The sequence below is a fragment of the Staurois parvus genome, unplaced genomic scaffold (genome assembly GCF_062004578.1).
Source record: "Staurois parvus isolate SC_StPar_1 unplaced genomic scaffold, SC_StPar_1.0 ptg000162l, whole genome shotgun sequence".
NCBI classification, from domain to species: domain Eukaryota; kingdom Metazoa; phylum Chordata; class Amphibia; order Anura; family Ranidae; genus Staurois; species Staurois parvus.
The window spans coordinates 3,212,528-3,239,353 of NW_028317958.1; the positions used below are offsets into that span (position 1 = coordinate 3,212,528).

At 43.5% G+C, this 26,826-nt stretch overlaps 1 protein-coding gene across 2 annotated transcripts in view; it reads left to right on the forward strand.

Annotated features, from left to right (window-relative positions):
* The window catches only part of SLC25A26 (solute carrier family 25 member 26), a 198,550-nt gene that overhangs the window by 15,142 nt on the left and 156,582 nt on the right, over positions 1–26,826 (forward strand). For both annotated transcript variants that reach the window (XM_089676013.1, XM_089676011.1), the window contains exon 3: positions 5,543–5,652. In XM_089676013.1, coding sequence (XP_089532139.1) covers positions 5,543–5,652 — 110 coding nt within the window. The remainder of the gene's footprint in view (positions 1–5,542; positions 5,653–26,826) is intronic.

The following is a 26,826-nucleotide window of genomic DNA, read 5'->3' on the forward strand; positions in this document are numbered from 1 at the left end:
CTGGGGGCAGGGGCCGGAGGGGGAGGGGGGGGGGCATCACTAGGAGCCAGTCAGGTGCCCTACGTGCACATGAACTAAAAAGGAGAGAGTAAAGAAATCACCTTTTCAGTCTGTTGCTGCTTGTTTACCCACTTGACTTACCTGTACATTGCTGAACTGCAAGCGGTTATAACAGGATGAAGCCCGCAGCTGCAAGCATCATCCTGGCATCATTTTATAGAGCCAATGGACGCCTTTCTTGTGAAAGCAATCCAAGCTGGTAATTACCTGCTGGATCACTTTTACAAGCAGTGGGAGGGGACGTCCCCCACCACCTTCCATGGCTCTCTCGGGCTCTTCTGTCCCACCAGGAGACCTGAGCAATCAGCAGGCGTTTATGCCAGCTGACCATAGAGGCAACCAAAAACCAGAACGGCTCTGATCGCCTCTACGGTATAGGAAGCTGAAAGCGATGAGCATTCATCACTTACACTTTTCCGGGATGTAAATAGCCATTTTTAAATTTGGAAAGTTCTGTGTGTGATCACACTGATCTTGGTGTGATCAAATACGTTTAAGGGCCTAACTGACCACAGATCTCTACATAAAGAGTACCGGTCACTGCCTATTGCTATTACAGGGGATATTAATATTCTCTGTGATAAAAATAAAATTAATCAAAAACAATTTTAAGCAACGGTGTAAAAATAAATAGTAATAAAAAAGAAGCTTTTGAAAGTGTCCCCGTGCTTGCTTGCAAAGGCTAACGCATGCATTGGTCCTGCAGGCATGCAAACAGTGATCGTTCCACAAATGTGAAGTATCAAAACGAAAGTCAGATTGTGGGCAGTAATTTTGGAACCAGACCTCCTGTGTAAATCTAAAGGCTTTTAGGGCTAGTTCACACCAGATGCAGTCGAGTGTGTTTTTTTTTTCTGCATCAAAAATGCATGCATAGTGTTTTCTAATGGCCCTAGTTCACACCAGTGCCGTCGGTTTCCGATGCAGAAAAAAAAGTAGAATATGCTGCATTTTTGTCTGCACAGAACTGTACTGGAACATAGCAAACTGCTTCAAGACTGCACTAGAACGGAGTGTGGTGTGAACTGAAAGAAAAAACGTATCCGAAATGCATCCCGAGTGCATTTTTGTGGGGTGAACTTGCCCTTAAAGCACTGCCTATGGATAGTAAAATTTACGTGGTTTGTTGCCGGTGCACAGGCATGACATGTTTGTATCTGTTCACTCGGTGTTAAATCATCTTTTAAATTTTAACAAACAATTGGATTTTCTAGCAGAAAATACAGATTTTTACATGTAAACAAAGTGTCAGAAAAGGCCAGGTATGCAAGTGGTTACTGTCCAGTCACAGGCCAGAAGCAAGGAGGGGACCTAGTAGCATTGCTTCACGGCTGATGAAAAAAGTTAGGTGACCAGGCTGTGTAAATTGGCTGGAGTGAAATATAAACCCTTTGGCATGTTTACTGTCTAATGGTGTATTTAGCTTTTTTTCTGTAGTTTAGCTTTATTCAAAGCAAACATACAGCCAAAAGTAACAGGATACAATTACTAACCCACTGAAAGATAAAGTAACAAAACCAGCCTTTGTTGTAATATACACTTTTAATCCCCCACTGTGCTTCTCTGCTACCAGATGTTCTCAGTCTTAATGGCTGGTATCATTCACTCCATTTTCTCTGAGCCTAGGTCATCCTGGACCTACCTCAGCCTGTGACTGGACAGTGAAAGGAGAAGCAGCGGAGTGATCAGCTCTTTTTTCGGTCATTGTTCTCTTCTCACATCAGAATGCTTCATCAGCTTGTGAACCACTAGGGACTGCTGTATGGTGATACCAGGTCAAAATCAAGCATGTAACCACTTCTTGATGGCGTTATAGGCAAAAGATGGCCACAGCGCAGTCGTCTAGTTCTGGGAGGGCGTCCATGGACATCCCCCCAGAACCACACCCCCGTGTGCCCCTGGAGCACCTTGATCAACTGATCACGTGTCCTAGTAAAGGGCCGTCTTTTACCTTGTGACTAGCTGTGTCCAATCACAGCTGATTTCAGTGTAAACTGACAGCGTGTGAGGAGAGGAGAGCCGTTAAGCGGCATTTCTCAGGGGGACATCTACACTGATCATCAGTGCCCTGATGGTCAGTGTAGCCTTATCAGTGCCCATCTGTGCTGGCTATCAGTGCACATCAGGGATCCACATTAGGTGCTCTTCAGAAATAAATGAAGCTACTCCCCATATATATATATATATATATATATATATATATATATATATATATATATATATATATACACCGTATTTTTCGCTCCATAAGACGCACCTGACCATAAGACGCACCTAGGTTTTAGAGGCGAAAAACAAGAAAAAAATATTCTGAACCAATGGACTGCAGACACAGTACAGGGGATGACCAGAGACTGCGGACACAGTACAGGAGATGACCAGAGACTGCGGACACAGTACAGGAGATGACCAGAGACTGCGGACACAGTACAGGGGATGACCAGAGACTGCGGACACAGTACAGGGGATGACCAGAGACTGCGGACACAGTGCAGGTGATGACCAGAGACTGCGGACACAGTGCAGGGGATGACCAGAGACTGCGGACACAGTGCAGGGGATGACCAGAGACTGCGGACACAGTGCAGGGGATGACCAGAGACTGCGGACACAGTGCAGGGGATGACCAGAGACTGCGGACACAGTGCAGGTGATGACCAGAGACTGCGGACACAGTGCAGGTGATGACCAGAGACTGCGGACACAGTGCAGGGGATGACCAGAGACTGCGGACACAGTGCAGGGGATGACCAGAGACTGCGGACACAGTGCAGGGGATGACCAGAGACTGCGGACACAGTGCAGGGGATGACCAGAGACTGCGGACACAGTGCAGGGGATGACCAGAGACTGCGGACACAGTGCAGGGGATGACCAGAGACTGCGGACACAGTGCAGGGGATGACCAGAGACTGCGGACACAGTGCAGGGGATGACCAGAGACTGCGGACACAGTGCAGGGGATGACCAGAGACTGCGGACACAGTGCAGGGGATGACCAGAGACTGCGGACACAGTGCAGGGGATGACCAGAGACTGCGGACACAGTGCAGGGGATGACCAGAGACTGCGGACACAGTGCAGGGGATGACCAGAGACTGCGGACACAGTGCAGGGGATGACCAGAGACTGCGGACACAGTGCAGGGGATGACCAGAGACTGCGGACACAGTGCAGGGGATGACCAGAGACTGCGGACACAGTGCAGGGGATGACCAGAGACTGCGGACACAGTGCAGGGGATGACCAGAGACTGCGGACACAGTGCAGGGGATGACCAGAGACTGCGGACACAGTGCAGGGGATGACCAGAGACTGCGGACACAGTGCAGGGGATGACCAGAGACTGCGGACACAGTGCAGGGGATGACCAGAGACTGCGGACACAGTGCAGGGGATGACCAGAGACTGCGGACACAGTGCAGGGGATGACCAGAGACTGCGGACACAGTGCAGGGGATGACCAGAGACTGCGGACACAGTGCAGGGGATGACCAGAGACTGCGGACACAGTGCAGGGGATGACCAGAGACTGCAGACACAGTGCAGGGGATGACCAGAGACTGCAGACACAGTGCAGGGGATGACCAGAGACTGCAGACACAGTGCAGGGGATGACCAGAGACTGCAGACACAGTGCAGGGGATGACCAGAGACTGCAGACAGTGCAGGGGATGACCAGAGACTGCTGACCTTTGGGGAGGGAGGGGGTGCGGGTACCTGAATTTGACAGGTACCCGCTCCCACTTCCGCGGAGTTGTCCTTCCCTCTTCTTCCCGGGCCGGCTTCTGTGACAGCCGGGTGCCCACTGCGCATGCGCGAGAAGCGCTGCGCTTTGTGAATGGCCCGGCGCATTCTGGGACCTGTCGTGTGTCCCAGAAGACACCGGATCATTCACAAAGCGCAGCACATGCGCAGTGGGCACCCGGCTGTCACAGAAGCCAGCGCGGGAAGACTGTGCAGTGCTGGAGCGAGGAACAGGTAAGGCCCTGCAGGAGAAAACAGCTGAGCGGCCGGCCCGGTATTCTGACATGGTGGCCGCAAAAATACCGGACCGGCCGCTTTATATTTGCTCCATAAGACGCACTGACATTTTCCCCCCTTTTTGGGGGGGAAAAAGTGCGTCTTATGGAGCGAAAAATACGGTATATATAAAAATACAAATACTTTTTTTTTTTTTTTTTTTTTTTTTTTTTGGGGGGGGTTGCTAGTTCATGTCCAAATGAAGCCTCCAATGTTTTACCTGTTATGCAATCAGGCTATATAACAAATAAATAGTATGGCATTATTTATTTTTAATTGTTTACTGCGCTAAAGCGTTTAACTTTTCCAAGCTGCCCTATTGCCCTATGCTGACAGTATATGTAACAGTCATGATCTGTCTCTCTAGCGTATGGGCAGAACAGGATGGCTTAGTACAGATAAAATGGTACTGAAGCTTGAAGGTTTTTTACCTTCATGCATTCTAGGTAAAAATCCTTCAGTGTGCAGCCCCTCCCTCTCCATACTCACTTGAGCCTGATCCCAATCCAGCGATGTGCACAAGAGCAGAAGCTCTCCCGGGTCTCTGCCTCCTCATTGCCTCTGCTCCCTCCTCATTGGCTGAGACACAGAAGTAGGAGCCATTTGCACCCAATTCTGTAACTCAGGGCCAGTCAGGAGGGAACAGGGGGTGGGGCGACAAGTGCTCTGTGTCTCTCATAGGGGCGGCTCAGGAGCAAGCGAGCAAACATGAGTGCTCCCAGAGCAAGCAGCTTGCTCTGGGAGCACTTTGCGGGGGGGGGGGGCCTAGAGCGCACATGGGGGACCCAAGAAGAGGAGGATTGGGGCTGCTCTTTGCAAAAACCTTGCACAGAGCAAGTAGGTATAACCTGTTTGTTATTTATTTATTTTTTTTTATCAGAACATTTACAATCACTTTAAACACCAATGCATAGTAAAAAAGTTTAAAAAAGCCCAATTCTTTACTTGTAATGCAGCCTGACCACAAAAATAATAAAAAGTATAAGCTTGAATTGTGCTTTAAAGGTGAACTCCGGGATAAGCAAATAATGTCCAAATTAATTAAAAAGTCAAGTGTATTCTTCCTTGAATCTTAGTGTGCATTTTGTATTTCTTCCAGATCTGTGCAGTGAAACTTGTGCAGGAGCTTCCTGTAATAAAGACCAGTCACTGCTGCTCTCTCTCCTTGTGCAGGGTGACTGGTCTTGTCTCCGCCCCTCCTGTAGTTTTCTACAGGCAGCCTGTACTGGGTCCCTCCCACAGCTCTGCTTTCTGTATAGACTATGTACAGCTATCACTGCTTCTTTTACAAAGTAATATTTGGTAGTACAAAGACAGCAGGTGCACACTGTGTGGATTTATATTCTTTAAAGCTATTAAGGGAAATATTTAAACAAAAGTTTATGTACCTGGAGCTCAGCTTTATTAGATAGTTTACATTCGTGTTTTCTCACCATGTCTGCTTTAATTTTACCTTTAGCATCTGCTTTCTTTGTGACATATGAAACCATGAAACGTTGGCTTCGCTCTGATTCCTCTCCATACCTCTCTCCAGTAGTGCACATGGCAGCCGCCTCTGTGGGGGAAGTGGTAGGTACAATAAAGAATCTCAGCCTTAAAAAGAGAAGGATATATATGCATTAGTATTTTCTGAAATCATTTAATATAACCAACATTTACCTTTCTTGCTCTTATTTTTACAGTAGTGCAGGAGGTGGGGGGGATGTTTGCTTGATGTCAAGGGCTTCTTCTGCAGATTGTTGGTGCTGTTTCTTGGATTTGTTCAGACATGACATGTTTTCCCATTGTGTTTTTTGATCTCCTTGTAAGAAAAAGCTTTGTTGCTCATAGCCACCAATCCTTTTCCTCAATTTTAGTTGACCAAATATCTGCGTGGAGTATTTTCAAAGCATAAAGGACCACAGAAATCATATTTGTCTGCTTGAGTACAAATAGGCTGGGGTCTCGATCATTATTCTATAAAGTGGGTCTTTATGAATCAAAATTACTGTTTGAGAACACTTCGATGGCAGGTGCTCTTCTCTAACTTCTACCTTGCATGCTAGTGTCAGGATATGTGCAGTTGCTGGCAACTCAGTTGTTAATCGGAAGGAAACCCCAAAGTAGAAGATGAGTGACAGTTTTGCAAGGGAGGGTTATGACCCCTGTCAGATTTTTTTTTTTTTTCGCCATATGTGTCCCATTGTGGAGATTTCCTTATATAAAGTGATTCTAAAGGCAGAAGGTTTTTTTTTCACTTTTTGGCATTCTGTGGATAAAGGTGAAAAACCTTCTGTCTGCAGCTTCTCCCCCCGACCTCCCTAATACTTACCCAAGCCTGATCTTTATCCAGCAATGTGCTCGAGAGCAGCTGCTGTACCGTCTCTCTCCCTCATTGGCGCAGACACAGCAGCAGGAGCCATTGGCCCCCGCTGCTGTCAGTCACAGCCAGAGAGGAGGGAGCAAGGGATGGGGTTGAGCCCCGTGCTGTGTGTCTTTGGACACACAGAGCAGGGCTTGGGAGCGAGTATGCACAAGTGCCCCCATAGCAAGCAACTTGTAGTGGGGGCACTCAGCGGGGAAGAGGAGCTCAGTCGGCGATGGACCTGAGAAGTGGAGGATCAGGGCGGCTGTGTGCAAAACCAGAAGGTAAGTATGACATGTTTGTTATTAAAAAAAAAAAAAGCAAGCCTTTGGTATCACTTTAACCGCCTCCTGCCAGTCATATAGTACAATGACGGGCGCAAGGCGGTTCTCTCGTTCTAGGAGGACGTCATATGACGTCCTCCCATTCTAAACGCGCATGTGCAGCACCGGGAGTGCTCAGCGCGGCGATCGACTGTGCGCTGTGTCCCTCGGACACAGCGGATCACCAATTAACGGAAAGAGCCGAAGATGTCGGCTCGGTCATGTGATCAGCTGTGTCCAATCTCAGCTGATCACATGTAAATAAGGAAATGCCGGTTATCGGCATTTCTCGCCTCACGAGCTGTCACGCTGACAGATCGAGAGGAGAGGAGAGCCGGTAATTGGCATTCCTTGGAGGGGACATGTACACTGATCATCAGGGCTGATGATGAGTGTGCCCAGATGATCTGTGTAGCCCCAGCAGTGCCACCTGTCAGTGTTCATCAGTGCCAACTGTCAGTGCTCATCCATGCCACCTGCCAGTGCCCATCAGTGCCACATTTCAGTGCCTACCAGTGCACATCAATGCCACATATCAGTGCCCATCTGAGCTGCCTTTCAGTGCCACCTATCAGTGCCAGTTAGTGCCAGTCAGTGATGCTTATCAGTGTGCATCCGTGCTACCTAACATTGCCCATCAGTGCCGCCTATCAGTGCCAAATATGAGTGCTGCCTTTCAGTGCCCATCAGTGATGCCTGTCAATGCCCATCAGTGCCTCCTAATCAGTGCCCATCAGTGCCACCTATCAGTGTCCATCAGTGCAGCTTATCAGTACCCATCACTACAGCCTCATTAGCACACATCCGTGAAGGAGAAAAATCACTTATTTACAAAATTTGTATAACAAAGACTAAGAAAAAACTTTTTTTCAAAATTTTCAGTGGTTTATGTTTGTTTAAGAAAAAATAAAAAACCCAGAGGTGAGTAAATACCACCAAAATAAAGCTCTATCTGTCACAAAAAAATTATAAAAATATCATATGGGTACAGTGTTGCATGACCACACAATTGTCATTCAAAGTCTGACAGCACTGAAAGCTGGAAATTGGCCTGGACAGGAAGGGGGTATAAGTGCCCAGTAGGCTAGTCGTTAAAGTCATCTTAAAAATGGAGTTAGGCTTTAAATGTGTGGGTTTTTTTTTAATGGAAACTACTAAGTCATTGAATTTGACTTGATATTAGTCTCTTGTGATCCCCTGTATAGGGAGGGAAGAACAGCACAAGAAGCCAGTCCGTTATGGTGCGGTGGTTGTGCGCAACAAGGAAAATGCTGATAGGAGGAGAGAGCTTAGTGATGAGAGAGCTGCTCAGTCTGCTGCTTCTCCTTCACTGTCCAATCACAGGTGGAGGGAGGGCCAAGGCCTGTAAGTGTTACAGCAATATTAAACCCAAAAGCAAAGATTTATTATAATGCAGCATACCAATTCTTAGATGTGATGATTGCATTTTTTCTTTTTTTGGCTTCTTTTCCTCTTTTTTTTTTCACTTGGTGTTCTGGCCATTAAGTCTGTTTTTCAACACAACAAGCTGTCCTGCAGATGAAGCAGTTAGGTGTTTGAAACAAACTATTTACCACTGACAGGGTGGCTTACATAATCACTTTTTATTCATTTATGTAAAACATTTATTCCAAAGAGGAATAAACCTATATGCTGTAACTGTTTATAAAGTGTTAGCTCTTCAGATTTCTAATAAGATCATGGACACATCCTTACAACCCGATATACGTACCTCCTGCCTATCCATACTCCCAGGCTCCTTCAAAGCCATCCGAAAGTATCTATTACAACATACCTCTCCTGGCTCTCATCCTACCTGTCACAACGCTCTTTCAGCGTTACCTATAATGCTACCACCTCCCCCTCACTCCCCCTCTCTGTTGGGGTCCCTCAAGGCTCTGTCCTCGGGCCCCTTCTCTTCTCCATCTACACCTCCTCCCTTGGCCAACTCATACACTCACGGCTTCAACTACCACCTCTATGTCGACGACACACAAATCTATCTCTCAACCCCCCACCTCACCCCCTCGGTCTCCGCCCGAATCACACACCTACTGAGCGACATATCAGACTGGATGTCGCTCCACTTCCTTAAACTGAACCTCTCCAAAACCGAGTTTCTTGTCTTCCCCCCAGACCGGACACCACCCCCCATTGACTTCTCCATCACATCCAACAACGCCACCATCAAACCCGCCCCGCAGGCCAGAGTACTTGGTGTCATTCTGAACTCCTACCTATCCTTCCAGCCCCAAGTCCAATCTTTAACAAACTCGTGCAGACTCCACCTCCGCAACATCACCAAAATCCGCACGTTCCTAACCCCAGAAACCACTAAACAGCTCATCCACTCCCTCATCATATCACGACTCGACTACTGCAACTCCCTCCTCACTGGCCTGCCTCGCCGCTGGCTATCCCCGCTTCAGTCGATCCTGAATACGGCTGCCAGACTCATTCACCTTTCCAACAGCTCTGTTTCCGCCACCCCCCTCTGCCAATCCCTCCACTGACTTCCGATTGCGCAACGGATCAAATTCAAAATCCTAACACTGACGTACAAAGCCATCCACCATACTGCCCGGAACTACATCACTGACCTAATATCAAGTATCGCCCAGCACGCACACTCCGCTCCTCACAAGACCTCCTTCTCTCTAGTTCCCTGGTCTCCTCCTCCCATGCCCATCTCCAGGACTTCTCCAGGGTGTCACCCATCCTCTGGAACTCCATGCCCCAACCTATCTGATTATCACCTACTCTCCTCTCGGCGCACCCTGAAAACCCATCTCTTCAGGGAAGCCTACCCCACCCCCTGCTAACCTGCCGACCTCCTCCACTCTTCCTACCACTCCGTCCCCCACAGCTATCTCCTCCTGTACCACTATCCCCTCCCTCCTAGATTGTAAGCTCAAAAGAGCAGGGCCCTCAATCCCCTCATGTTTTGTATTGTATTGTTCTGTCCCCCTTTGTAATGTACAGCGCTGAGCGAACCATTGGCGCTTTATAAATACTGTATAATAATAATAATAATAATATGATCACTGCGGCCCGAACTGTGATCGTTCAGAATTGGCGCAAACCGATCTGCCCTCCTATGACTGAATGGGTCTGTGAAATGAAGAATGGAAAAGATGATACACACTGAAAAGAAACCTCTAGAGAGACTACCGGTCACTTATTTATTTATTTATTTCAGGTACTTATATAGCGCTGTCCATTTTACGCAGTGCTTTACACATATATATATATATTATACATTCACATCAGTCCCTAACCCTCAAGGGGTGTACAATCTAAGGTCCCTAACTCACATTCATACATACACATACTAGGGCCAATTTAGACAGGAGCCAATTCACCTACCAGCATGTCTTTGGAGTGTGGGAGGAAACTTGTCTTCAATGGGAATATTTTCACACCTCCGAAGCTTTTCCACAATACTTTTGAGGAGTAGTCTGTCCCCTTCTTTTCTCTGACCATGTCTCCCATGCCCTGAGGATGGAACCGTACATTGGTCCCCTAAACTCCCTATTTTTCCCTGTACTTAATATAGTCTGTTTCTTTTGCATTGGTATTTTGTTGTACTTTTGCAGGTTGGGTATTATATGTTTCTTTATGATTAACTGCCTATTGTTAGACTCTAAATACACTTGAAGCGTAACTACACTGAATCTGGGCACCACAAACCAAGAGCACTATTTATTTCATTTTTATTTTCAAAGCAAACTCACCCATCTATCCATGTCTGCATGATTTACTTTGCTGAGAAATCACATAGAAATCCCCTCCCCCCAGCATTTATGGCCATGGCCATCTTGAGTAAGGGCATATGATTCATGTAGCCATTACTTTCTGGAATTCACCTACCCTTAGCTCAGGCATGCATGCTGGAGGGTGTGCTTAGCTGAGATAACCCCTCCTGAAGCCTCCTAGGATGCATGGCATCATTTGCCTAGGCATGGAAAATAGGAAGTATCTAAAGAAATGTAAAAAATAGTTTAAAAACAAGTAAATATGATATACTTTCTTATCCATTTCCTAATGCTAGTAGCATAAGGATTAACATAGTCAGTATTGATTGAGAGAGTGAAGTTCCACTTTAAGGCCGGCCATACATGGGTTGAAATTCGACCGATTTTTTTGTCCGTAAATTGGACCTAAGAATATTTTTTCACTCTGTTAGTGGGTCAATGGCACTGGCTGATTTTCGAGGTTCCTCCCCTTTTCAGTGATCGGGCATGTTGGAAAATTCCTGAAAAACGTCCTATTTTCAACTCAATGACGGTCACATCGTATGATCGTTTTTCAGAAAAAAATATGCACGAGCCGCGACCTGGAAGGAACAGAAGTTTTGCCTGTTATATGGGGTGAACTTTATGACTTGGTTGGCCGATTTTCAAAATCATTAATGGCACCATCGGATTACTGAGCGAACGACGTTTTCGATTTTCAGACGAAAAATCGTTCAATTCGAACCATGTATGGCCTGCATTGGATCCCTTTGCAGTAGCCGTTCATCTTGCTCTAGACTTCCCCACTCTGGAAACGAGGATTATTTCTTATGGTTTTCCATGAGGCAGAACTACATGATATTTTTTTTATATGAACCCCAACATTATACCATTGCATACTCTATATGTAAGCTACTACTTTTGTGTGACTTACACCAATAAGTTCTGTATGTTGTTCAATGTTACTCTATTTCTTCATCTGGAAACTCGTCTATTGTACTCTGAAAATCTTTAATAAAAAAGAAATTCTACAAGTGTTAGCTGGAGTTTGGCTTCAATTTGTTAGTGTATTTAAATCTGTCAGTACATCTAACACTCTCCCCCCCGACTATCCAAAGGTGCCTCCTGTGCTCCTTCATCCGGAGTGGGGGGCACTCTAATACAGTAGGTGTATTACTGGCCAGATCACCGGGTGAAAACAGAAGGAAAAAAGCCTACAAAAAATAAAACTAATGCAGCCCCCACATCTAATGATTGGTAAGCTGCAATATATTACTTTTTTAGTTTTGGGTTTAATACCCCTTTAAGTGAAGCATAGTGCAGGTCTTCTGACCTACAAGACAGGTCTATGCTGTGTGACAAGGTCATGTAAATCTAAGAGTTCCTATGGCAGAAAAACAGAACTCCTATATGTTTTTCATGAGTACATTCGCTTTTTAGAGTTCAGCATTAAATTCAAGAAGGTTTCTGGCTCAGAAATTTTTTTTTCTTTTTTGTGTTTGATGAATTCTTATATGAGAATTATATTTACCTTTTATAGTATATTTCATACTTCTGTCTGCATCAACTCTCCCACAATGAAATTACACAAGAAGCCATTTTAATTTGAAATCGCCTCCAATCTGTATTACCAAGGTGCATTCCATCAGAATAAAAATTGAAGTTATTTGTGATGTCATTTCTCGCACATGGGAGAATCTCTGCTGCAAAAAATCCAAATGATTATCCGGGAGCAGCTCTCCGGTCCTGTAAATAAACATGTCATCGATGTAATGCTTAGAATTGGATGGGGAAATTACAACAGCATTGTGACTGCTGGTGGTGGACGGCTCCATGACACCATGTACATTCCTTCTGTATCGCTAATATGACACCGCGATGTGACTTTCCCATCTCGTCTAGATAACAATGCCCTTGTGTTACAGGAAAATAAGATTGTGTGCTGGAGAAATCATCCCATTCTCTAGTCACTGACAGAAAGATTAAATAGTTTTTGCAATGGTATGCCAAAATTGTTCTGTGTACAAAATAACTGTCCTTTTTTTTTTTTTTTTAACCCCTTCCTGCCGCCGACTCCCGGACCTTTAACTGGATGTTAGGCGAAGGGGGGGCATTCCGATCATGTGACTGTTGTGATTGGCTGCCACAGCGGTCACATGATCGGAAAGCTCCCATTCACAAGCATGCATCAGGAGCTTTCCGTTACATGGTAGTTGCTGTGCTGGGAGTGTGCATGGAGCGCGTTCTCAGCACAGTTACTTGTTTACTAATGAACACATACAGTGGGGCAAAAAAGTATTTAGTCAGCCACCAATTGTGCAAGTTCTCCCACTTAAAAAGATGAGAGAGGCCTGTAATTGGCATCATAGGTAGACCTCAACTATGAGCGACAAAATGAGAAAAAAATCCAGAGAATCACATCGGCTGATTTGGAAATAATTTATTTGCAAATTATGGTGGAAAATAAGTATTTGGTCACCTACAAACAAGCAAGATTTCTGGCTCTAAAAGACCTGTACCTTCTTCTTTAAGAGGCTCCTCTGTCCTGCACTCATTACCTGTATCAATGGCACCTGTTTGAACTTGTTATCAGTATAAAAGACACCTGTCCACAACCTCAAACAGTCACACTCCAAACTCCACTATGGTGAAGACCAAAGAGCTGTCGAAGTACTCCAGAAACAAAATTGTAGAGCTGCACCAGGCTGGGAAGACTGAATCTGCAATAGGCAAGCTTGGTGTGAACAAATCAACTGTGGGAGCGATAATTAGAAAATGAAAGACATACAAGACCACTGATAATCTCCCTCGATCTGGGGCTCCACGCAAGATCTCACCCCGTGGGGTCAAAATGATCACAAGAACGGTGAGCAAAAATCCCAGGACCACACGGGGGGACCTAGTGAATGACCTGCAGAGAGCTGGGACCAACGTAACAACGGCTACCATCAGTAACACACTACGCTGCCAGGGACTCAGATCCTGCAGTGCCAGACGTGTCCCCCTGCTTAAGCCAGTACATGTCCGAGCCCGTCTGAAGTTTGCTAGAGAGCATTTGGATGATCCAGAAGAGGATTGGGAGAATGTCATATGGTCAGATGAAACCAAAATAGAACTGTTTGGTAGAAACACAACTCGTCGTGTTTGGAGGAGAGAGAATGCGGAGTTGCATCCAAAGAACACCATACCTACTGTGAAGCATGGGGGTGGCAACATCATGCTTTGGGGCTGTTTCTCTGCAAAGGGACCAGGACGACTGATCCATGTACAGGACAGAATGAATGGGCCATGTATCATGAGATTTTGAGTGCAAACCTCCTTCCATCAGCAAGGGCATTGAAGATGAAACGTGGCTGGGTCTTCCAACATGATAATGATCCCAAATATACCGCCCGGGCAACGAAGGAGTGGCTTCGTAAAAAGCATTTCAAGGTCCTGGAGTGGCCTAGCCAGTCTCCAGATCTCAACCCCATAGAAAACCTTTGGAGGGAGTTGAAAGTCCGTGTTGCCCAGCGACAGCCCCAAAACATCACTGCTCTAGAATACATTTTGGCCTAAATTTATGACGAAATTTGTCTTTTTTTTTACTGGATATGCCACTGAAAGAAAGCTCTATTTGTGGGGGAAAAAAGGACATACATTTTATTGAGGTGAAGCGTTGCATGACCGCGCAATTGTCAGTTAAATTAACGCAGTGCCGTAATGCAAAAAAATGGCCTGGTCAGGAAGGGGGGTAAATCCTCAGGAGGGCAAGTGGTTAATGGAGCTCTATATTCATTATTAGGGATTAAGTAAATCTATGGTCAAAATATAAAATCCATATATATGAATTTAAATTATTTCCATTTTACGCCTTTTAATCTGAGCAATCTTGAAGTTTATGAATTGATTTTGTGAAGATCCCACACATTTACTTCCTTGAATTCTGTGACTCGTAATCACTATGCCCAGTGAGTAGTACTGCGGGATCATACATTTCACAGAGCCTGCCTTCTGAACTACAGAGGTGCTGAGAGGAGGAGTTTCAGGAGGCGGAGTCAGTACAGAAATCACTGCCTGCAGGCAGCATAGTACCATGGGATATGTATTCCTTAGAAATTGAACGTAAACAGCAGAGAAGCTGCAAAGCATGCAGGGATTCCAGGATCTTGTGGGAAGAGAACAGCCAGTAGAAAGGCAGATCTCACAATATAAAAGGTGATTTTTCTAGTATGCTTAGATTGGATTGTCAACAATAACTATTTTTTGAGTTGCTATTACAATGCTGATGTGATCATTGATTTCCTTTAAATGTATTTTAGAGCAAGCAGTGCAAGTACCTGAATTTGAATTAAGTTTGAACTAAATTTGACTTGAATCAGCCTCTTGAACAGGCTGATAGCAGGAGAGAGCAGAGTGAGGAGATCTCAAAGTGACAAGTTCATCATTCTGCTGCTTCACTTTCCAGATACAGGCTTGGGGAGGAACAAGACCTGTAAGTGTCATAGAACTGTTGCGCAGGAAAGTCAAGTCTCCTGCCCTGCGTGACAGAGCTGTGTGGCAGAACTGAGGTCCCATTCAAATCTCGCGATTTTGAATAGCAGTGATTCTGCCCATAATCGCAGCATAATGCACTGCGTGCATTTGGGTACCATTATCCTTTGATGGCATCCCAAGCGTGATGCGGTTTCTGGCTCGATTGTCAAGCAGCAAACCATGCTTTTACTAAATCGCATCACCCGAATAGAAGCTCCTGCTTCAAGTGAATGGGCTTCCCTATGCAACACGTAGAATCATGTGAAAATTGCTAGTTCTCACTACGTGATAATGTGAACAGGGCCTATGAGCTGGATGGGTACAAAAAACATTCTTAGCCAGGTAAAACAGCTCTCATACGTAGGCCATTTAACTAAGTTAACTCAGGTGCTTATATAGCGCCATCAATTTACACAGCGCTTTGCATATATATTGTACGTTCACATCAGTCCCTAACCCTCAAGGGGTGTACAATCTAAAGGCTCATATACACTGCAGCTGATAAACTCACGTTTAGGAGCTGTTCAGCAGCCCCTGAACTCACCCTATAGCTTTCCTATGTGTCCATGTACACAACTTCGTTTACAGGCATTTGAGTTTACAGTCGTTTTTTAGAATGCAGAAAACTTGCGTGCAGCAGTCGATTTTATCAGCGTTTCAAACACAAAACGCTTGTAAACGCGGCTAGACCTGCCAAATCGCGTTTATAAGCGTTTGCGTCTGAAATTTTTTTTTTAACTCTTCCAGATCTTGCTGCTGTCCAGAGCCTTTTTTCATCATGAAAAATGCATACAAAGCGTTTTCAAGGTACTCAGATGGACAAAACACTAAATTCAGGATGTTCCTACCAAGCTTGTCACATATTGTAATGACCAATTCACACCTCAGCCCTCTCCCACCCTTGGAAACAAAAGATATGTTAATGATCATTCACACCTCAAATTCCTCATGAAGACCCCCTGCCAGGTGACCTTGATGACTCCCTCCACCAGACACCTTTCCCACCCTTGGAAACAAAAGATATGGTAATGAGCAACTCCCACCTAAGCTAATTTCAACACATGCTGCTGCCTCCGCTTCTACTCTCTGTATTTCTCTGAAACAGTCTGAAATAGTTAATAATGTACCACTTTTCAGTGCATTCTGGGCATTTGAGAGGTTCTGTGCTTATCTTTAAAATATGATTCTAAACATAAACGCTGTTAAACAAACGCTTTTTAGCCTATGTTTTCCAGCAGTCAGTTTCCATCATTCAGAATTGTCCCGAGTACATGGGGCCTAAAGTCATAAACTTATATTTATACATACACGGACCAATTTAGACAGGAGCCAATTCGCCTACCAGCATGTCTTTTGGAGAGTGGGAGGAAACCGGAGTTCCCGGAGGAAACCCACACAGGCGCAGGGAGAACATGCAAACTCCAGGCAGGTGGTGCCGTGGTTGGGATTTGAACCAATCCTAGTGCTGCCAGGCGGAAGTGCTAACCATTTAGCCACTGTGCTGCCCATGTCTGCTTGTTTGCTGCCAGTAAATCTCATAGACTCCCTGTTATCCAGCAGCTGCATTTCCTCTCTGCCAGACAAAAAAAAAAAAAAAATAAACCCAAGGAGAAGTCATCATGCTATTTTCTAAAGACATCAGAGCATATCTGATCTAACACAGGGGACTGAGCTCCATGAAATTGCTGTTTTATAAGAAAATCCCTTTGTGCGCTCAGAGGCGATTGTTGGAGATCCTGAAATAAAATGATTTCTAGGAGTATTTAGTTGTTCTATGTCTCTGTGATTGTATAAGGGTGAACCTGTATATTGTAGCTCTTTGAAACCATTGCCTTGGTGAGCGGTTCCAGTTTGGTTAGAGAGTTGGCCCTGCCATAAGTATGTATGGCAGTAGAGACCTACATTGCTTTTTTCTGACTTGAACTGACAGCCTACAATGGGAAGTTGGCCATACATGGATAAAAATGCAGGGACTGGCTGAATTTCAATCCATGTACAGACAAGCTGGTTGTACACAAGTTGAGCTATTTATTGACTTGTGTACAACCAGCCTGTCGGCTTATTCCCAAATGATCAGTGCCGGCGGCCATAGCTGGCAACACTGATCATTGTGTTCTGCCGGCAAGGAAGGCTCCCGGGTGGCAGAATACAGTAAAATAAATAGTATGTGTGTCTCGGTCTCAGTTAAAACGAGGCAAAAGAAAGTAAAGATGAAATGCAGCAATGCAAACCACACAGTGGAGCTTGGTATACGCAAAGGAAAAACAGCGCAATCTACCTAATTATGAGTAGAAAACATGCAAAAGCAGTCCATTATAAGCGTGTTAATGTAAATATTTAGTCCATCTCAGATCTGCAAAGCACTGTAATATAATTACCAAAGAGGCTGACAAGGAGGAGGGGGGTAGTTTAGCTGCTTGAGGACTGTACATGTACTGCAACAGTGCAGGCCCGCTGCATTGGATTACATACATGTACGTGATCCATCATTTCCGGGTAGTGGGCATACGCCCTCCGCCGCAGCTTTGCTGTCATTCACTACTGCACAAGCCGATCAGCGAGTTCCAGCCAATGATTTTTGGCCGGGACCTGCTGATCGGCATGAGCAAATGTCAGAAGAGAGCCTGTGTTGGTAAATAACACAGGGCTCTCTACAGAACGCACATTGCTTAGTTAAAACAGCACATATTACACACAGTAAACATTGTTAGGCACACAGTTAACCCTTTCATTGCCCCTAAATGTTAACCTATTCCCAACCAGCGTCATAAGTACGGTAACAGTGTATATTATTAGCACTGTTCACTGTATTAGTGTCAGATTGCCTGCCGCACTATCACAGTCCCACTGCTGCTGATCACCGCCGTTACCAGTATAAAAAAATTATTAAAAAATTCCAGTATATTCAGTATACCATCATTTCTAGAACTATAACTTTCACACAAACCAATCAATATACACTTATTGGGATTTGTTTTTACCAAAGACATGTAGCAGAATACATTTTGGCCTAAATTTCTGAAGACTTTTTTTTTATTTTATTGGATATGTTTTTTGGCAGAAAGTAAAAAATATTGTTTTGGGTTTTTTTTTTTTTTTTTCAAAAATTGCAGTCTTTTTTGTTTTTTATAATAAATAATATAAAACCCAGTGGTGATCAAATGCCACCAAAACAAAATTCTATTTGCGTGAAAAAAAGAAATTATATAAACTTTATCTACGTACAGTATTGCCCAATTGCCAGTTAAAGTAGTGCAGTCCTGAATAGCAAAACAAATGCGCTGATCATGAAGGGGGTAAAATCTTCCAGAGCTTAGGTGGCTAATAATACAAAAAAAGAAAGGATTATCTGAAGGAAGCCTACAAGCACTTATCAAACTGTCTCCCCTACAGGAGGTTGGCCATAGAATCGACCCCCTGATAGAGAGAGCTTTTCATAGTTAGTTGGTAAGGTTGAATAAAGACACCAGTCCATCCAGTTCAACCTGTGTGGGTGTCTGTTTATGTCAATGCTAATTCCCATATCCCTGTATTTTGTATTCGCTAAGATGCCCATCTAGTAGTGTTTTGAAACTATTGACACTCCCTGCAGACACCACCAATTGTGGAAGGGAGTTCCACATCCTTACCATTGTGACAGTAAAGAATCCTCCATGTAGTTGTAGATTAAACTGTTTCTCCAATTTTATTGAGTGGCAGCATGCCCTTTTAAGATCCCTGAAACTGAATAGTTGTTTTGCCTATGCTAGAATCACCATTGATGTATTTGTATATCGCATTCATATCTCCTCTCAAGCGTCGCTTCTCCAGGTTTACTGTTTGTTGTTATTCCTGAGGTCCTCCAGTCCCCTTATTAACTTAGTTTCCCTTTTCTGGATTCTCTCCAATTCCAGTACATCCCTTCTGAGTACTGGTAACCAGAACTGGATGGCATACACAAGATGTGGCCGGATCAGAGTCTTGTAAAGTGGCAGAATTTTAGTTTTATCTTTTTTATGACAAAATTATCAATAAGAAAGATACATAATTTTAATTGCCAGATATCTTCAGTACACCCTATTTCTGTCACCTCCCAAAGGTCCTCAAGAGTCTTGTGGACCCACCAGGTAGTCCTATCATTTCCAGTAACAATAGTTTAACCACTTTGCACGCATGATGTAGGTTCACAGCAATAGATTTCAAATGCAAATACCACACTTAGCATCAACTCCAGACCTTTTACCTGCTTAATTGATGAAGAAATAACGAAGGGGTAGCCCACGCCTGGCCATGAAACAGCTTTTGATTCAATTGTCCAATTACTTGTGGTCCCTTGAAAAAGGGGTGATGGCTACGCTTAAGAGCTGTAATTCCTAAATCGTTCCTCCAAATTAAACCTGAGAGTGTGCACTTTCAGCCCATATCCAATATAGAACTATAGCTTGAATATATTTTGGTAAATACCTGAAAAAAACTAAAATTGTGTCTGTGTCCAAATATATATGGACCTAACTGTATGTGTTTCATCTGTGTATGTATCTGTTTGCTTAGTGTTCAGCTTTAATCAATAACTGATTTAGGACTAACTGGCTTGACAGCCTTATTCAGTCTCCCAGATGCATCTGCCTGTTTCTGTCTCTTTTGGAATTTTCATTTAATTTACAGTTCCAGAGAGTGCAGCAGGAGTGGTAACACTTCACACTGAATGGGATGGGACCATAAGCTGTGATGGTTAGAGGTTGTTTCTTAAGTCCTTGAATGATGCAATAAGCCAGTGGGTGAGTCAGCCCTGAATAATCCACCCATAGTTTAAATTTCATCTCTTTTAGGTGGACTAACCCTTTAAGCTCACACATTGGCCTTATATTGAAGTCCAGTGTTTCTTAACCTTTTTTCAGTCAAAGCACCCTGTAAAATTATGGAAATTCTTGAGGCACCCCATTCTAAAATGGGAAAAACTATTCTAATAGTTTTATATAATGCAGTAACATCCACACATGTAGGACACCCAACATTAGAGGTGATTTTTTCTTTCAAAGCAAATATACTTTTGCACACTGGTACTGACTAGTATTCCAGTGTTTCTCTTCTCCCTCAGTTTTTCTCCATCACTGAGCTAATGTGACACCAGCACTGATGGAGAGGGGCAGGGGAGAGTCAAACTAGGATGCTGTGCAGTCAGCTGACATGCTCCTTATCAACTGATGATGTCATTGGTTGTCAGGACGCCGGCGGTTAGAAGATGATAATGGTTCACAATGAAAACCTGTGACTTTGTGTAACTAAAAGGCAGGATTGTTCCACCCGCTGGCTTGTAAACAAGTTTTGGGCAGTTTTTAGACATTTTGCCAAGGCAACCCTGAAGAAACCCCAAGGCACCCCAGGGTGCCTGGGCATCCTGGTTGAGAAAGGCTGTTGTAGGTGACAACATAGAAAATGTATGTTATGCTACCATCAGGATTTACTATGCAGTACAGGAAAAGAAAAAAAAGGATGTAAAGGAAGAGAAGCAGGAAAGTGGAATTAGTGGTGCAGCTGGAAATGGCTTGTAAATAAAGATGAATGGAGACAGATATCCACTGAACCTGCCAACAAATTCATCATATGATTAAGGCTTGAAATGTGCAAATTAGGAGCTGCCAGCCATCAGCAACCCACACAAGAGCAGTCGCTGTCATCGCAGGAACCAGATAACTTTCTGTCTTCTAGTGGCATTGTCTGCCTGTAAAAGTTTAAGGACCCATATAATTATTTGTGACTCTTTAAAGCCCGCGTGTTAATGTGTTCTGCGTAAAGGTAGCCTATTGAAAGCTTCCAGTGCTTCCTGATGTCCTGAAAGTCAGATTTGACCCATTTTTGTAACACAAAAACTACCATGGTGCAACTCATGCGTTGCCTTTAATTTTATATTTTTTATATTTTATTTTTTTTAATTAATTTAATTCATTTAAACTTAAAGTGATTTGTAAAGGAAAACATTTAAAAAGAAATAAGATAACAAACATCTCTATAGCCTGTTCGGGGCTGAACTGTTGCATAGAGAAGATAAACTGCTCTGTGCAATAGTTCAGCCCCAAACCTTGTCTTCTTGGGTGCCCCACTGGTGCTTCTGACTCCTCCTCTCTGTCCATTTCCCCCATGCGAAGCTACTTTCTATAGGGCACTCGTGCGGGCTCGCTCCCGAGCCCTGCTGCTGCATCCATTGACACAGACAGGGACTCAGCCCTGCCCCTTGCTCCCTCATCACTGGCTTTGATTGACAGCGGCGCAGCCCGGTGCCCCAGGAAAGCCAGTAAAACACAGAAATTAGGGGAGAAAAGAGCTACAAATGTGCACAGTAAAGGAACAGGGAATTAGTGCGAATTGGTAAAAGGTCCGGGCAACCAGTCCACTGTAAATATAGTCCTATAGGATGGAGAGTCCAAACATACCGATTAAGTCAAGGGTAAATGGTCCACTTGGTGGCAGCCTAGTCCATGGAGCAATGAAGCAGCTCTGAAACAATATGGAGAGTGGAGGACAAGCACCTATTAAGTGTAATATGTCAAGTACATGGCTTATTAATAACAGGGATTGCACTCACAAACAAAGATAAAAACAGGCATTTATGTAGAAATGACTGCTGCAAGAATTCCGGTCCTGGTCCGCCAAGATGGAGAGATCGCTGGGGTCCACCTATCAGGGAGCTCCGGAGGCTCCCAAGGCTTCCTGGCCAGTGTGGAACGCAGTGTCAGGGTGGAAATGACTTTTCTACTGGATCTGATGTGCAAACCTGGCAACGCATTGCAGAGCAAGCGCCTTTTCTTCAGGCCATAGATGCGCCATATTGGAAAAGTTGTTTAAGGGAAAAAAGATGGCAATTTCCAGATACAATTACAGAAACCTGAACGGTTGTTGACAATAATTAACAGAACATTAAATACAATTAAATACTCGTATATAACACCTGTATGTGGGGCAAACGTAGGAAAAAAAGGTGTGGAACTACAATACCCAGCAAGTATATAGTGTAGCGCAAGAATAAGTAAGCTCATTTTGTGCACAAATAGCGATGGTCACAGAGACTAAAAGATTAATATAAAATGGGGTGTTCTATATAACGGGGTAATATACAGTATATATAAAAAGGACTGCTAAATCTAAAGGAGGGATAAATATATGTAACAAAAAAATAACTCAATAGCCCAAAGCCTTCCCTCATATATCAGAGATGGTACACACCCTTTGGATACTTTAGCACATTACAGCTGGGAGACCACGTATGTATGGATCTTCTTAGACATTTGTTCACTTTGCTGATTATGGGCGATGTATTGACAACGTTAACGTAATTTGGGATGGTCCAGAGTCTTCATTAGACGATATTGTTATCCATTGTAATGCCATCCCCTTCAGTTTATCTTTCACCTCTGTCCAAGACCCTGAGTTTCTAGCATTTCTAGACCTCAAACTGTCATGAGGGTAAACAAAACTGTGCCAGGAACTATGTGAAACCCACTGCAGGAAATTCTTTCCTGCATTTCAACAGTTACCATCATCCCAGATGGATTACTAGCATTCCCAAAAATCCGTTTTGCCATCTGCAGAGAAACTGCACACGTGAGACTGATTATATAACTCAGAACACATTATTTAAAAAAAAAAAAAAAAAAAATTAATTGACGATGGCTACCCTGAATCCCTCATCCATGATGCTTATTCTTTTTATCTCACCCACTATCGGTTTTCTGATCTCTGTGACTCACATTCTCCCATAGACAATACGCAACCCATTAAATTTACAACCAGTTCCATTCCAAGTTAAAAAAAAATATGCTTGTGACTGGAACCAATGGAAAAAATGCGCACTCACCGAAAGCGCATAGGTAATGTGCATATAAATATATAACCACCAAGGATCTCTGTTAGCCTCCCCTCTGATGATGTGCTATGCACAAAAGGCCTTAGGAGGAGCTGACAGAGCATGACGTCATTGCCGCCGGAGCCACGAGGAAGCCGGGTGACCATCTTTAATGAGAATAATCCCCACTGTATCCAGCATCCAGAGGAGGGAGCCCTGTACCCAGGCTGAGCACCTATCTATCCTAAAGGGGACCTCTAGACCCAGCAGATTTCCATACTGCCCCAGACTTGATGACCATAACGTAGAAGGAAGCTCACCATCCGCCCATCTTAGAGATCCTTGGTGGTTATATATTTATATGCGCCTTACCTATGTGTTTTCGGTGAGTGCGCATTTTTTCTATTGGTTCCAGTCACAAGTATATTTAGAAATCTGCTGTTGAAGAGATTACCCACCAGTGCTATTTGAACTTTATTCCTGTATTGGATGAACTATCTATTACTTACTCACCACTTATGCTCATGATTTATTTATTCATATATTTATCCTTATGACTAATTATTAGCTCTGCACTTTATTTTAATTATTGTTATTCAGAGGTTTACTGTGGTTACCTTGAGTATTACAGCTGCTAGTTTTAGAGCGCTCACTATAATACCATTTTACTTTAAAAAAATATGGAACGTATCCTTAATAAGCATTGGTTGATCCTTTTAGAAAATCCCCACTTCTCCGACATCCAAACCTAAAGTTTCATGTCAAAATTGTAGTAGCCCCCCAGTAAATTCAAGCCTGATTCTCCATCATCATCTTCATACAGAATGCTTCCAGGTAGCTATGTTTCACTGCATTTTACGGAAAATTACAGCACTGCAGATTTGAAAAGGAAAGGTAATTTTTAATAGTCAATTACAATATGACTCCTATAGCAATTGCATATGCTATATTATTATTTTTTACTTGCAATTTTTTTCCCATAAAAGTGGAGTTACCCCTTAACCACTTTACAACCACGCTATAGCTGAAAGGCTGTAGCGTGGTTGTTCAGTTCTGGGAGGGCATCATATGACGTCCTCCCAGAACGCGCGCCCCCTGCGGCGCGCACCTGGCGCTGTTCGTGATTGTTGTGTCCTACGGCCACAGCTGATCACATGATGAGGAAAAAAAGGCCAATCAGAGTGGCCTTTTACCACGTAATCAGCTGTGTCCAATTACACAGCAGATCACTGAGTAAATACAGTTGCCAATTATTTGCAGCACTTTCCTCATGCTGTAACAGCGTGAGGAAAGTACTGCTGATAACCTACAAATGTCACAGAGGACATCTGCACTGATTGTCAGGGCACTGATGATCAGTGCCGCCCAGCAGTACCGCCAGTCAGCGTTGCCCATCAGTGCCCATCATTGCTGGTCATCCGTGCTTCCTCATCAGTGCCCACCAGTGCGACATCTGCACTGATCATCAGGGCACTGATGATCAGTACCACCCAGCAGTGCTGCCAGGCAGTGTCATCAGTCAATGCCACCAGTCAGTGCTGCCCATCAGTGCCCATCATTGCTGGTCATCCGTGCCTCCTCATCAGTGCCCACCAGTGCGACATCTGCACTGATCATCAGGGCTCTGATGATCAGTACCGCCCAGCAGTTGCACCCAGCAGTGCTGCCAGTCAGTGTCATCAGTCAATGCCACCAGTCAGCGCTGCCCATCAGTGCCCATCATTGCTGGTCATCAGTGCCACCTCATCAGTGCTGCCTATCAGTGCAGCCTCCTCAACGCACATCGTTGAAGGAGAAAAATTACCTGTTTGCAAAATTTTATAACAAAAAAAAAACCTTTTTTTTTTCTAATTTTTTGCACTTTTTTGTTAATAATGCAAAAAAATAAAACACCTAGTGGTGATTAAATACCACCAAAAGAAAGCTCTAACTGTGTAAAAAATGATAAAAATTTCATATGGGTACAGTGTTCCATGACCAATTGTCATTCAAAGTGTGAGAGTGCAGAAAGCTGAAAATTGGCCTGGGCAGGAAGGGGTAAAAGTGCCCAGTGGGCAAGTGGTCAAATAAATTTTGGTGCGTTGTATCATAAGGAAGTACAGAAAGCAGTTATAGTGTAGAAGTTGCAGTATCCAATACAAACCAATCTAGTCTGATCAATGAAAAATTATTTTATTTGCACCTTTTCCTTTTTTTTTGCTTTTTTTAAGACTAGTTTATACTTATAATTTACTTGAAGAGTTTTTTCAACATCTGACAATCGCTGAAATACCCACTAGATGGCAGGCTAAAATCACTTATTTCTGCAGTTCTCTCTATCACTTTTATTTAGAGCTTGTCTTGAAAATGTGAATGTTTTAGTGAAAATAGATAAAAAAAATTATTAGGGACAGTACTAGTTTTTGCTGGCGAAAACCCCCCCAATAATGCCTTCCATTGAACCGGTATGAATTTTGGTACATTTTATCAATTTATTTTTATTCAAGGTAAACTTTTTGTATTATTTGTCTACAGACATTTACTTTAAATATAAACATTTAATACCGGGTTCCATGATTTAGCAAATCAGTCCAAGCTTTCATAGGGCTTTTAGGCCTTGTTCATACTGATGCTTTTTTTAGTGCGTTTTCACTTTTGCAATAACGCGCTGCAATCCATTTAACATGGTATCATATAAGTCACATTCACATCTGTGCATTTTCCACCTGTTTTTTCTTTTTTTTTGGAAAGGTTCAGTGACTTTTTTTTGCTGCAGGAGGTTGCTTTTTTGGTTCCATAGACTTCAATGGAAACGCAGAGAAAATGCATCAAAAACACAGTGCTTATGTTTTTTTTTTTTTTTTTTTTTTTTTTATGCATTTCTGCTGAATTTTTGCTGATTTCTCCTGCAAGATAATAGGCATCTCCCAAAAACACGTGTGAAAGAAACATAAAACGCAACAACTGCAGCCTGCGTAGGTGTGAACCAGGCCTTAGACTTAGAAACAGCTCAGCTGCAGAAAATTGGCTTGACTTGTACAGAGGAAAAAAACGTAAAGAAGTAGGATACATGGTGAAATGAACACAAAATGTGTGTCACTTCATGTTATTCAGCTCAGAATATTATTCAGTTCAAATTGGGACTTCATTTTGGCCTTGGCCAGAATGTTGGAAGTGCTAGCTAAACTTGGTTGAAAAAAAGATTCCCAACATAAAAATATTGAAGGCGGCGGGATGAAACCAGATTAGTGGAACACAAATAATATATACTGTGTGTGTATATAGTTTTCTGGGTCCCATGAGAAAAGGGGGTACATTTACTTTTTTTTACAGGACACTGACAGTAATAAATACATTACTATTATTATTATTTTATTGTAGTAGATGTTATTGAATTGACTGTGTGTATATATGTGAAATCACACACTTTTTATTATTTAGATCTCTTTTTTTTTGTGTCTTCTTAACCCCTTCCGACCGCGGCCTCCTGGGCCATTTAGGAGGATCTAAATGTCGACAGGTGCAGGCGGGCATTCCAATTAGGTGATTGGCAGTCACCGCGTTCACATGATCGGAAAGGTCCCAATCACAAGTATGCATCGGGAGCTTTCCGGGTTTCCAGTACAGTAAAGTGTTTACCTAGGGCTACATATTGTTAAAGCCCACCAAGAGAATACATATATATGCCAAGTCAGTGGGAAGTGTTTAATCACAGTGAAGAGAGGGATTTTTGGCTATCTTACTTGGTCTTTGACCTGATTCTATATTAGAATACATTTGTATCAGAACCATTAATTGTGTGGTGTGGAGCTTCTTTCTTAGATACATCGATTTAGTATTAATAAACTTGAAAGAGGTTCTAGTCACTGCTCTGCCCTACTCTGTCTAAAACTGAAAAAAAATTGGCTATGCATACTCTTTGGGCTTGAATGTTCAGATATTTGAGTAGATGAAAGGTACCCTTTGTTATCACTGAGCCAGCTTCCTTTCATTTAAATGAAATATATTAAGTTTTCACTAATATGTTCT